The sequence below is a fragment of the Oncorhynchus nerka genome, linkage group LG23, assembly GCF_034236695.1.
Source record: "Oncorhynchus nerka isolate Pitt River linkage group LG23, Oner_Uvic_2.0, whole genome shotgun sequence".
Classification (NCBI taxonomy): domain Eukaryota; kingdom Metazoa; phylum Chordata; class Actinopteri; order Salmoniformes; family Salmonidae; genus Oncorhynchus; species Oncorhynchus nerka.
This window is the reverse complement of record NC_088418.1, coordinates 26,583,660-26,596,106: the sequence shown is the minus strand read 5'-3', so window position 1 is coordinate 26,596,106 and position 12,447 is coordinate 26,583,660. Positions and strand designations below refer to the sequence as shown.

The following is a 12,447-nucleotide window of genomic DNA, read 5'->3' as shown; positions in this document are numbered from 1 at the left end:
CTTGGGGAGTCGATCTTGGAACCTTCTGGTTACTAGTCCAACGCGCTAACCACTAGGCTACCTGCCTCCCCACTATATTTGATATAATGTGACATAATATAATGACAAAATAAATCTAACTAGAAATGGAAGAAGGAAAGAAAACAAAGAGCATAACCCAGAGGTGCTTTTTTTAGCCTCTGGGTCAGGCCCTTTGCATGTGATTTAAGGCTTGCACACATAGCCCTGAATGTGGATCTAACGTTAGTTTTAGGGACCACCCGCAGTAGACCTCAGACTGCCAACATTTTCCACTTGATTCTACATGTTAAATTGGTGCACATTCGGGTTAGCAGATTACGTTCAGAGGTGCTAAGCACTCTCGGCCAGCAAACGCTATTGGTGCGTCTGAGCCCTTAATGGTAGTGTGAGAGGTGATGATTGGGGCAGCGGTTACATACACGAGGTGCCAGACAAAGTGCTAGAAAAGTAGCAGATGTTGCTACGCTCGCAGCATAGTTTCCCTCTAACATGACAAGTATTCCACAAGTTTAATACGTCGACCGATCCCTTGGTAAAATAAACCCCTTTCACCACTCCACCTTCTCACCCTCTCTTGTCTCCCCCACCTTATCACTCCTGCCTCTCACGTCGTTTCCTTGGAATCCTCATTGGTTTCAAGTGACAGCCTCTCCCTTTCTCTCTCTCCCCCTCTCCCCCTCTCCCTACCTTCCTCCCTGGTGGGTGGGTGACTTAAGTGCCAGGAGAGCTTTGAATAAAATAAAAAAAGAGAGAGAGAGAGAGGGAGAGGGAGAGAGAGAGAGAGGCAGAGAAATAAAAGGAATAAGCACAGCAAGCCCTCAAACTTCCAGCCCGAGACGAGAAGGCACTGGGATAGCCACTGGGATAGTCATGCCTGAAGCCGCCGATGATGCAGGTATGCACCTGATGGATCATTCATTTGAGTCAGTATGTGGAAAGTGTTTCTGTTAGAGGATGCATATCTCAGATGTGAGGGTGTAAAGCGCTAAATTGTCAAATGCGAAAGTTTTTTTAACATATTTGTTAGATATTTAGATAATTGTTCATTTGTTCTGCAAAAGTGGCGTACTGTAGACATATTGTTGCAGTGTTGAACATGCATTCTGATATGTATTTCCGTCAATGTCCATAGAGTTACTTTACTGTTAGTGAAGACTACTTCATAGCGAACTCTGTCCAAATATGGAGAAAGGAGTGGGATGTGTCTCCAAATTCCCCACAGAAATGCTTTATTTGACCGTAATAATAGTTGTCTTCTCATGAATTTAGCAAATTGAGTTGTCAATTTACTAAACAGTTTCTAAAGTGATTGTTTTAGCAAATGCATAGCTAATATGACTGCGTACGGCACTGAATATGAATGAAAATACATTCAATGCCAGAGCAATTTCCAAACAGTGCACACTGATGTAATTTATAATACTGTTAGTAAGCTACAGTACATTTCTTAAACCAGACTGCATGGAATTTGGTTCCAGATAGCAACAACCTGATGTGAAAATGTGCTGCATATCTTGGGTTGGAGAGGACCAAAAAATTGGTAGAGGTAGAGCTTAGCACATACTGTATGTCATGTCAGAAGATGGGAGAGAGGAACAGATGGCAGGTGCAAGGGAAGTGGTTTGAGGGACTAGTTTGTCTGAGAGAAATTACTACACACACAGGGGGTCTAACCTCACTGCCCTCTCAGTTTCGTCACTGCAGCACAGCTTGAACTTGATCCAGATAATTACTATTGGTGTGTGACACTATAGGGTGACCAAATGCATGTGTTCAGAATCAGATGAGCTAATCAGGTGATGCAGTCATAAGCGATGTGTAGCTTACATATGCCCTAGGAAACTGATGATGTGTACAAGTTTAAAAGTGCAGGCTCTTGCACATGGGAAGTAAATTATCATACGTAAATGATCATCATTTACTATGGAAAACTCAGCAGCCGTTAAGTTTTATCAAATAAATTGTACAGTATCAGGGGGAAGTTCTGTGTAAGGCGCATTCTGCGCATTCTGTGATTTCATACAGATATGCCCCCTCAAAAGGTAAAAAAAAAGAAAAAATACAACATGTTGACTATAAGCTCTGATATATTGATACCATGACAAACCCGGAAATTGTATTTGTATGAGACTTAGAAATGTAACAAATTGAGCTGACATCACAACCAATGGATTGCAACACTATCTACTCTATCATTTACTATCTGATATGTGGCCATAACACTTATGTCAATTCAGGCTACTAGTTACGTGTCCAGAAGTATGTTTATTTTAATCGCTCCTCAGTTTTTTCCAAATATTACAGCTCATACAAAAGCATATACCTCTGCACATTTTCTGCACCTGTCCTGAAAAACACAAAAACATTTTCTTTCAAGGTTTACTTTCATTTGTTTTTGTTCCACGTTTGCTAGCTGGTTTCGCTCCAGACCTTTGATTTATACACAAATGCATGCGAGGGAAGGCACACATTGGGAATAATGCCTGTCTTGGAAGATTTAATTTCCTGGTTACTTGGTACGACTGTCGGAAAGTTGGGAAATATACTGTTGTTTATGATAATGTCATTTAGCTGATGACAACATAACGAAAATAAGCTTGGTAGCATCATGGCGTTTGAATCCCAACTTTTCCTACCTATCAAAGTCAGACTGACACTTAGTAACGCAATAACGTTTGGGTATGTCATGACTTCAATCGTGTCATAAAACTTCAAGCACTATATTTAGTGATGTGTGTCTATGGCAGATTTCAATTTAAGGTTGGCTTCCTCTCCTCTGAGGAGCGATCTGTCCTCCGTTTTAACATCCACGTTGACCAAGTGTTACCGTAAATCACAACGCTGACGGTAACCTGAGAGAGGGACGAGAAAACCCGAATGTGCGAATGTGAGTGGGAGATGAGTTTTAAAGACACCACGTTGATTTCAAGACAGGGCGATTGGCCTTGTCTTTCTCTCGTCGCTGCTCGACCACTTTTTTCCTCTGACAGAAAATCTCTATATTTCTTTGACACCGTAGCGCTGTCTGTTTTTACACGGTGTGAGTCTTCAATGACAGTCTATGAAGTCTTGAAATGTAATACACATTAAGCACTACTACGTTTTGAAGCTCCCACAGCTCCTTACCTTTGTGAAGGCCTATTGGGGCGGCAGGGTGGCCTAGTGGTTAGAGCGTTGGACTAGTAACCGAAAGGTTGCAAGTTCAAATCCCCGAGCTAACAAGGTACAAATCTGTCGTTCTGCCCCTGAACAGGCAGTTAACCCACTGTTCCTAGGCCGTCATTGAAAATAAGAATTTGTTCTTAACTGACTTGCCTAGTAAAATAAAGGTAAAATTAAAATTACCACATTTCCAAGATTTCCAGACTCCTGTCCTACCGTCTGTCACCTATGAAACGGTGACCACTGTAACACCCATAAACTTTCACCTCCTTCCATCTACTCTCGTTCTCCCAGAGCCATCCTTTTTCACCCTGAATTTACCGATGGTTGGGCCTTAAGATAGATACGATATCCCCTTGTCACGTCTGAACCCCCGCCACCATCTTAGACCTTTCTTGGCTCCGTCCTCACTCAACCGCTAACCTTTGACTGCACAGCTCAAATAACCACCACCCTCCCTGATTGACGGGTTCCTGTACATTAGGCTTACCAGAAGAAAAAAAAACTCGAAATATAATATCATTTGGAAGGACAGATACAAACAGTTTATTTCAGTATGAAAATACTCTGAAAATATGAAAATACATTACAGTTTAATAACAAACTTCTGCCATAAAGAGTTGTTTTTTTTAAACAGGAAATACCAATTTGTACCAAGTATTTATGCAGTTTATAATCATTCATAAACAATTGACATACATCGGGGCAGCTTTTCTGCCTGTCACTTTAGCTACTCAGGATACAGAATAATCTACTCTGTGTATATTTTACCCGTTTGTCCTTCAAACTACTTATCAATGCCTTGGGGGGGGGGGGGTCTTGCATTTCTGTGTCGTTCCATTATTAGGTAACCACAAGACCATTTCTTTCTTTTTATCACTGATCTCTCTCTTCCCCCTTCTCCCAGTTAAAAATATCCCGACTTCACCTCTAACCTTTTTCCTCATCTACATTACTCCACTCACATTAATATGATATCACACCGGCATATAAGGTTTTATCGTATCCAACTTGCAATATAATTTGCTATAAATCATGATCTAATCCTCCTTCTGTCTCTGCAGATGTAGGATCTTGTAGTGTATTTGAGGTTTAAAAAGGCTTCTGAAGTTAGTAATATCCACTTAGAAATGTCAGAAATGTCCCTCGTGAAAATGTATGAACCCAGACAAAACTGTCCATTAATTACAATCAATATAATAATACATTTTTTCCTGTTGCTGCAGGATTATTTTCATGCTGTAGCAAACTGGCTCAAATTAAAATCTTTCATCTGTACTTTTTCAAAAAATATATAGTCCAACCCTTCCTATTTGAACTAGTTTCTCATCCCACTCTTTCCCGACTCCTCTCTCAAAAACATGACAGGTCTGCTTTCAACGTAAGCAGAGAGAGATAGGCAGAGAGCAAAGGGTTGGAGGCAGCCTAGTGGTTAAGAGCATAGGGCCAGTAACCGAAAGGTTGCTGGGTTGAATCCCTGAGCCAACTATGTGACAAATCTGTTGACATGCCCTTCTGCAAGGCACTTAACCATCTGGATAATAGCTCCTGCTAAAATGTCAAATTAAATGTAGAGATGACAGTTTGTTGGCCACAATTCCTTTCATCTTTGCAAAACATTATGGCAGCAAAATGAACTCTTCATCATCCTCTCTCGTGTTTCCTGTACATCTTTATTTTGTTTTCCTCAACATGGCTTGTGCAATGCACTTCCTGAAACCATAAAAAGGAAAAGGTTGGCACTCTAAAAACATCGTTATTCCACCTCTTGCCACTATTACATTTTTGGGCCATGTTGCATTGCATTGAATTGATTGCTTTTGAAGGCATTCTCTCAATATGATGTCACTCTTTCAAGACATACAGTGCCTTCAAAAAGTGTTGACAACGCTTGACTTTTTGTTGTGTTACAGCCAGGATTTAAAATGGATTCAAATGTTGATTTTGTTTCGCTGGCCTACACACAATATCCCATAATGTCATAATTATTAAAAAAGGAAATGCTCAAATGTCTTGGGAAATAGCTAACCTAAATAAGTTCAGGAAAAAAATTAACTTAATAAGTTGCTTGGACTCACTCTGTGTGCAATACGTGTTTAACATGATTTTGAATGACTACCTCATCTCTGTGCCCTGCAAATACAATTATATGTAAGGTCCCTCAGTCGAGCAGTGAATTTCAAACACAGATTCAACCACAAAGACCAGGGAGGTTTTTCCAATGCCTCGCAAAGAAGGGCACCTATTGGTAGATGGGTAAAAATGTGAAAAAAGCAGACATTGAATATCTCTTTGAGCATGGTGACGTTATTAACGACACTTTGGCTGGAGTATCAACGCACACAGTCACTAGGAACCATGCAGTCATCGTTCCTAATTCAGTTGCTGAAAAGGAAGGAAACTGCTCAATTACAGAGTTTAACGGCTGTGATAGGAGAAAAATTAAGACGAATCAACAACATTGTAGTTATTCCACAATACTAACCTAATGGACAGAGTGAAAAGAAGGAATCCTCTACAGACTAACAAATTATTCAAAAAAATACATCCTGTTTGAAACAAGACACTAAAGTAATACTGCAAAAAAACATTCTGTCCTGAATACAAAGTATTTTATTTGGGGCAAATCCAATAGAATACATCACACTCCACATTTTCAAGCATAGTGGTGGCTACATCGTGTTATGGGTATGCTTGTAATCGTTAAGGATTGGGAAGTTTTTCAGCATAAAAAAATACAGAGAATGGAGTTAAGCAGAGGCAAAATCCTAGAGGGAACCCTGGTTCAGACTGCTTTGCACCAGACACTGGGAGATGAATTCACCTTTCAAGGACAATAACCTTAAACACAAGGGCAAAGCTACACTGGAATTGCTAACCAAGAAGACAGTGAATGTTCCTGAGTGGCTGAGTTACAATTTTGACATAAATATACTTGAAAAACTATGGCAAGACCTGAAAATGGTTGTCTAGCAATGATCAACAACCAATTTGACAGAGCTTGATGAATTTTGAAAAGGAATAAAGGGGAAATGTTGCACAATCCAGTTGTGGAAAGAAATTAAATAGTCTTACCCAGAAAGACACACTCTTGTCATCGCTGCCAAGGGTGCTTCTACAAAGTATTGACTCAGGGGTGTGAATACTTATGTAAATTAGATTTTTTTTATTTTTTTTTATTCTATACATTTTCAAAAAATTCAAAAAATCTGTTTTCACTTTCTCATTATGGGGTATCGTGTGTCGATGGCTGAGGGAAAAAAAATATTGAATCAATTTTGAATTCAGGGTGTAACACAACAAAATGTGGAATAAGTCAAGGGACTCCCCATTCTAGGTTTACACTTTACCTCCTTATCTGTCTTGTTTCTGCCAAGGCTCTCTCCATGGCAACTCACAGTGAGCTCCAAAGGCATTGGGACAGTGGCACATTTTGTTGTCGTTAGGGCAACAGACCAGGAGAGATGTCTGCCTCCCCCATGTAGGATTCATAAATCCTATCACCAGGACTGTCGTTTGAAATCCCATTGATTTACCACAAGGCTTAATCGTCCTCCAGATGCGGCCATAAAAGACGCCATCGAAGTGTCTGTGTATGGCCATGTTGCACCAGATCACATGCTCTTAGCTAAAGATAGCAAGACGGTAACTAAATCTACCGTATCTGTTTCTATGTACATATTTAAAATAATTGTATGATATGGGCTGACTATTACATCAGTCCCGGCCTAAAGTTCCTATTGGCTCAAGGCCAAGGTGGGCAAGGTCAAGGGGGGCTGATTAGTGGGTGGAAGGTCCCTTGAGAGGTCAGAGGCGTGACCTGTAAACAGACACTTCACACCTCCAAGGCAGAGAGAGCCCTTTCTCACGCAGCAGACTGGCCATAAATGTAATCAACTCGAGCTGAGGGGGAGAGGGGTTTTAACAGCTGCCCCTCCAAATTAAAAGAACTTGGACTCAAAGGACCATTCAGTCACTGTCCCAATAGTTTTGGAGAATTGCATTGGATTGATTGCTTTTGATTGCTTTTGAAGGCAGTGTTCCCAATATGATGTCACTCTTTCGTATGTCTTGAAAGAGTGACATCATATTGGAAACACTGCCTTCAAAAGCAATCAATCCAATGCAATTCTCCAAAACTATTGGGACAGTGACTGAATGGTCCTTTGAGTCCAAGTTCAAAAAGTATTGACACCGCTTGACTTTTTTGTTGTGTTGCAGCCTGGATTTAAAATGGATTCAAATGTAGATTTTGTTTCGCCTGGCCTACACACAGTGTGTCAATGACCTCCCTGTCATCACGACACAGCGTTTCTCGAATGAAAAGTAAAGAAATGAGTTGTATGAATAAATCCTATTATCAGGACGGTCATTTAAAATCACATTGATTTACCAAAAGGCTTAAACATTCCTCCAGATGCATCCATAAAAGAAGCCTTATAAGTGTCTGTGTGTGGCCATGTTGCACCAGTGCTACAGTAGATTACATGCTCTGAGCTAAAGATAGCAAGACTGTAACTAAATATACCGTATCTGTTTGTATGTAGGCCGTCATTGTAAACAAGAATTTGTTCTTAACTGACTTGCCTAGTTAAATAAAAGGTACAAATAAGTAAAAGGACATATTTTAAATCATTTTATGGTATGGGCTGGCTGACCCCTATTAAATCAGACCAGTGGTGTGGCTACGATCCGATCGATGTTCCTTAGACTAGGTACCTTGTAGTCCTCAGGCTCGGTCTTGATCATGTGGCCGTCTTGCTTTGGCTTGTGCACTCCTGGTCTGCAAGGTGCAAGGTCTTTAGCCAGCTGCATTCCAGTGCTCCTAGGGTTACGGAGCACTGCCTCCTGCGATTTTGGCTGTGATGAGACGGGTGGGACCAGTTGGCCACCTTGAGGAGCAGTTGCCCATTGCCGCTTAGCCGTCCCATTCGCACTGTGCTCTTGGGGGCTGTGACAAGGGGACATGGTCATGGTCTCCTTGACTTTAGATCTTGTGAAGGACGTGGAGGTGGCGTCCCTCACGGATGTTGCAGAGTTTCTTGAGGCTGCACTTCTCTGCTGAGTGCTATCGGTCACATCTGGTGCAGAGCTCCTCCTCGTCTAGGAGTACGTAGAGTAGGGCTGGAGCTAGTCCTTAAACTTATGTCGAAGTGGCGAGGCTGGCTTTCCCCAGGGTGGACTCTGGTCGGTTCCGTGGAGAGAGTTAGTGCCCCATCTCTTCTGTGGGCAAACGCTCACGCCTCTCTCTGGTTCGCTTGTGCCCTGCCCTCACACTCTGCCTCGATCTGGAGCCAATTCGCTAGGTCTGTGAGATCCGGACACTCACCATCGAGCTGGTAAGGATGGAGAATCTGCGGAGACCCTTTGGATCATCCAGGCGGACGTCAGCAGCATTCATCGCGTGGGCAATCTGCCCAAGTGCCAGGTTGTGTGGGTGGCCCCACTGCTGCCCATGGGTATGCATCGCTGCTGTGTAGGGAGCTGGATTCTTTTTGATATTTTTTGTTTGTTTGTTGGACATATAAAGAAATACAAAAATTACAAATGTAACAGGTACATCCTTTTATCCCCCTGTACCTATTGAAACACCTCCCTTCCCTTAACATCAAAAGCAGCGTATATAAACATAATTAAATACATGTAAACAAAAAATATATATATATACATTTATATGCACATATGTACACATACAGTTGAAGTCGGAAGTTTATATACACCTTAGCCAAATACATTTAAACTCAGTTTTTCACAGTTCCTGACATTTAATCTGAGTAAAAATGATTTATTTCAGCTTGTATTTCTTTCCTCACATTCCCAGTGGGTCAGAAGTTGACAAACACTCAATTATTATTTGGTAACATTGCCTTTAAATTGTTTAATTTGGGTCAAACATTTTGTGTAGCCTTCCACAAGCTTCCCACAATAAGTTGGGTGAATTTTGGCCCATTCCTCCTGACAGAGCTGGTGTAACTGAATCAGGTTGCTAGGCCTCCTTGCTCGCACACGCTTTTTCAGTTCCGGCTTTGTGATGGCCACTCCAATACCTTGACTTTGTTGTCCTTAAGCCATTTTGCCACAACTTTGGAAGTATGCTTGGGTTCATTGTCCATTTGGAAGACCCATTTGCGACCAAGCTTTAACTTCCTGACTGATGTCTTGAGATGTGCACCAGTCCCTCCTGCAGCAAAGCACCCACACAACATGATGCTGCCACCCCCGTGCTTCACGGTTGGGATGGTGTTCTTCAGCTTGCAAGCCTCCCCAATTTTCCTCCAAACATAACGATGGTCATTATGGCCAAACAGGTATATTTTTGTTTCATCAGACCAGAGGACATTTCTCAAAAAGTATGATCTTTGTCCCCATATGCAGTTGCAAACCATAGTCTGGCTTTTTTTTATGGCAGTTCTGGAGCAGTGGCCTCTACCTTGCTGAGCGGCCTTTCAGGTTATGTCGATATAGGACTTGTTTTACTGTGGATATAGATACTTTTGTACCTGTTTCCTCCAGCATCTTCACAAGGTCCTTTGCTGTTGTTCTGGGATTATTTGCACTTTTCGCACCAAAGTACTTTCATCTCTAGGAGAGAACGCATCTCCTTCCTGAGAGGTATGACGGCTGCGTGGTCCCATGGTGTTTATACTTACGTACTATTGTTTGTACAGATTAATATGGTACCTTCAGGCGTTTGGAAATTGCTCCCAAGGATGAACCAGACTTGTGGAGGTCTACAATTGTTTTTCTGAGCTCTTGGCTGATTTCTTTTGATTTTCCCATGATGTCAGCAAAGAGGCATGAGTTTGAAGGTAGGCCTTGAAATACATCCACAGGTACACCTCCAATTGACTCAAATGATGTCAATTAGCCTACCAGAAGCTTCCAAAGCCATGACATAATTTTCTGAATTTTCAAAACTGTTTAAAGGCACAGTCGACTTAGCGTATGTAAACTTCTGACCCACCGGAATTGTGATACAGTGAGTTATAAGTAAAAAAAATCTGTCTGTAAACAATTGTTGGAAAAATTACTTGTGTAATGCACAAAGTAGATGTCCTTACCGACTTGCCAAAACTATAGTTTGTTAACAAGAAATTTGTGGAGTGGTTGAAAAACGAGTTTCAATGACTCCAACCGAAGTGTATGTCAACTTCCAACTTCAACTGTACATACATACATATACACAAAAATACAATTAAAATACCACATCATACTGTCCCTTCCCTCCCACACCCTCTTTTTGTGGCCAAAATTCTTACCCCTGATCAATAGAAGGCAACTGTTCAAAAAAGGACATTTAAAGTCATCAGTACAACCTCTCAAAGTATTTAAAAATGGTGTATAAAAAAAATATATATAAAAGACATGAGATCTTTCAACCAGGCTGATACAGTGGGAGGTTTGGAGGATTTGCAATTAAGCAAGATCTTCCGGCGGGCTATGAGGGAAGCAAAACACTACTACAGCATTTGCTTTACTTTTAGTGAGACTAGGCAACAATGACAGAACTCCAATAGCTATCAAAGGACAAGGCTGCAGGTCGATATCCAGAATTTTAGAGAGAGTATTAAAAAAGGATGGCCAATACTCAGAAAGCTTAGAACATGAATAAAACATAATGGGTGTGGTGTGCCGAAGTGATTGAACATCTATCACGTGCAATTTGTGTCAGGGAGACATTTTGTATGTTATTCTTTGGCGTAGTGAATTCTGTGCAAGACCTTGAACTGAATTCAACTCAATCGAGCACATCGGGATGTGGAGTTAACCCTACGAAGGGCCTCCTCCCATCAGTTCAAGTTCACTACCCCTTTGTCTTGATTTTGTTTATTGGAGAGGGTTCAGGGGAAAGCATAATGTCATATAATCTAGAAATCTCTACTAGCAATGTCTTGGGAGGTAGTTGAGGAAAGGTGGGAAAATGAAAGCGAACAAAGTTGCGGGCTTGAAAATAACGAGATCATTAAAACTGGCAAACTTCCCATCTAAAAATACATCTTTGAAACATACCAAACCTCTCTCTCGCCACAAAACAAAAGCCTGGTCGAGTTTGGAGGGTAAAAATAGGTGGTTGTTTCAGATAGGGCTTAGATAGGTCTACAATGTTGACAAAATACAGTATACTTTGAAGGACACAAGGAGCACAAGTAAGAGCAGAAAGGGAGGATGATTGGCAGGAGTGTGCTTCTTATGAGCACCAGTTGGTACCTGGAGCATTAAACCAGACCATAATCTTTTGAATATTGGCTTCCCGATAATAAAAAAGTACATTTAGAAGTGCCAATCCTCCATCTTGTCTCCTTCTTTTAAATATTGCTCTACGTATCCTAGGTTATTTGCCTTCCCAGATAAAATGACTGATGAGCCTATCCAACTTGGTAAACAATGATTTCGGCAGAAAGATCGGAAGACGATGAAAAACACATAGAAACCTATAGGTAAAAACACAAACTTTTCTGAATGTTCCATTTGTAACCTGAGAATGATCCAAATGTGTTTAAAATATGCCGTATGCTATCGACAGAGTTCACAGGGTTAGTGATGTGTAATAGTGGATCGTCTGCATGTAGTGACACCATGTGTTCTTCACCAGCTCAGTGGATTCTCGTGAATGATGATCATTTTAAGGCCAAGTAAAGCGGTTCTATCATATCTGCAAAAAAGGAGCGGGGGCATAGGGCGACGGGTCCCGCCGGAGAGGGGAAAGTATTTTTGAATGTTGAAGGTTGGTGTGTACGCTAGCCGTAAGAGCAGAATAGAGGATACGTATCCATGAGATGAAATTGGACCCAAAACAAAATCTTCACAAAATCTTCAATAATCCAACTCCTCCCGGTCGAAAGCCTTCTCCGTATCAAGAGAAACAACAATTCTGGGGTCTGGAGAGACAGGCGCGAGTGTAATGCCCAAAAAGACGGCGTACATTGGAAAACAGTTGTCGCTCTTTGATGATCATCAGATATGACACCCTGAAGGCAGGGTTCCAACAGGCATGCTAGAACCTTAGCTAATAGTTTAACATTGGCGTTCAAAGTGAAATGGGCTGATATCCACTACATTCTGCCGGATCTTGATCTTTCTTGGGTATAAGTGATATGCAGGCTTGAGTTAGCGTCGGGCGGAGAGAGCCATGTGATAACGAGTCGGCGAACATATCTGATAGTAAGGGGGAGAGTTGATCTGAGAATTTTTTAAATAAACATGAATGGGGAATCCGTCAGGGCCTTGCCACTTTGCATTTAACTTTAGACCCTTGGTTATCTC

General features: G+C 41.4%; 1 protein-coding gene across 2 annotated transcripts in view; it reads left to right on the top strand.

Annotated features, from left to right (window-relative positions):
- The first annotated feature begins 775 nt into the window (after nt 1–775).
- The window catches only part of LOC115106609 (myosin-binding protein C, fast-type-like), a 50,191-nt gene continuing 38,519 nt past the window's right edge, over nt 776–12,447 (top strand). For both annotated transcript variants that reach the window (XM_029629499.2, XM_029629497.2), the window contains exon 1: nt 776–916. In XM_029629499.2, coding sequence (XP_029485359.2) covers nt 892–916 — 25 coding nt within the window. In that variant the 5' untranslated portion in view covers nt 776–891. The remainder of the gene's footprint in view (nt 917–12,447) is intronic.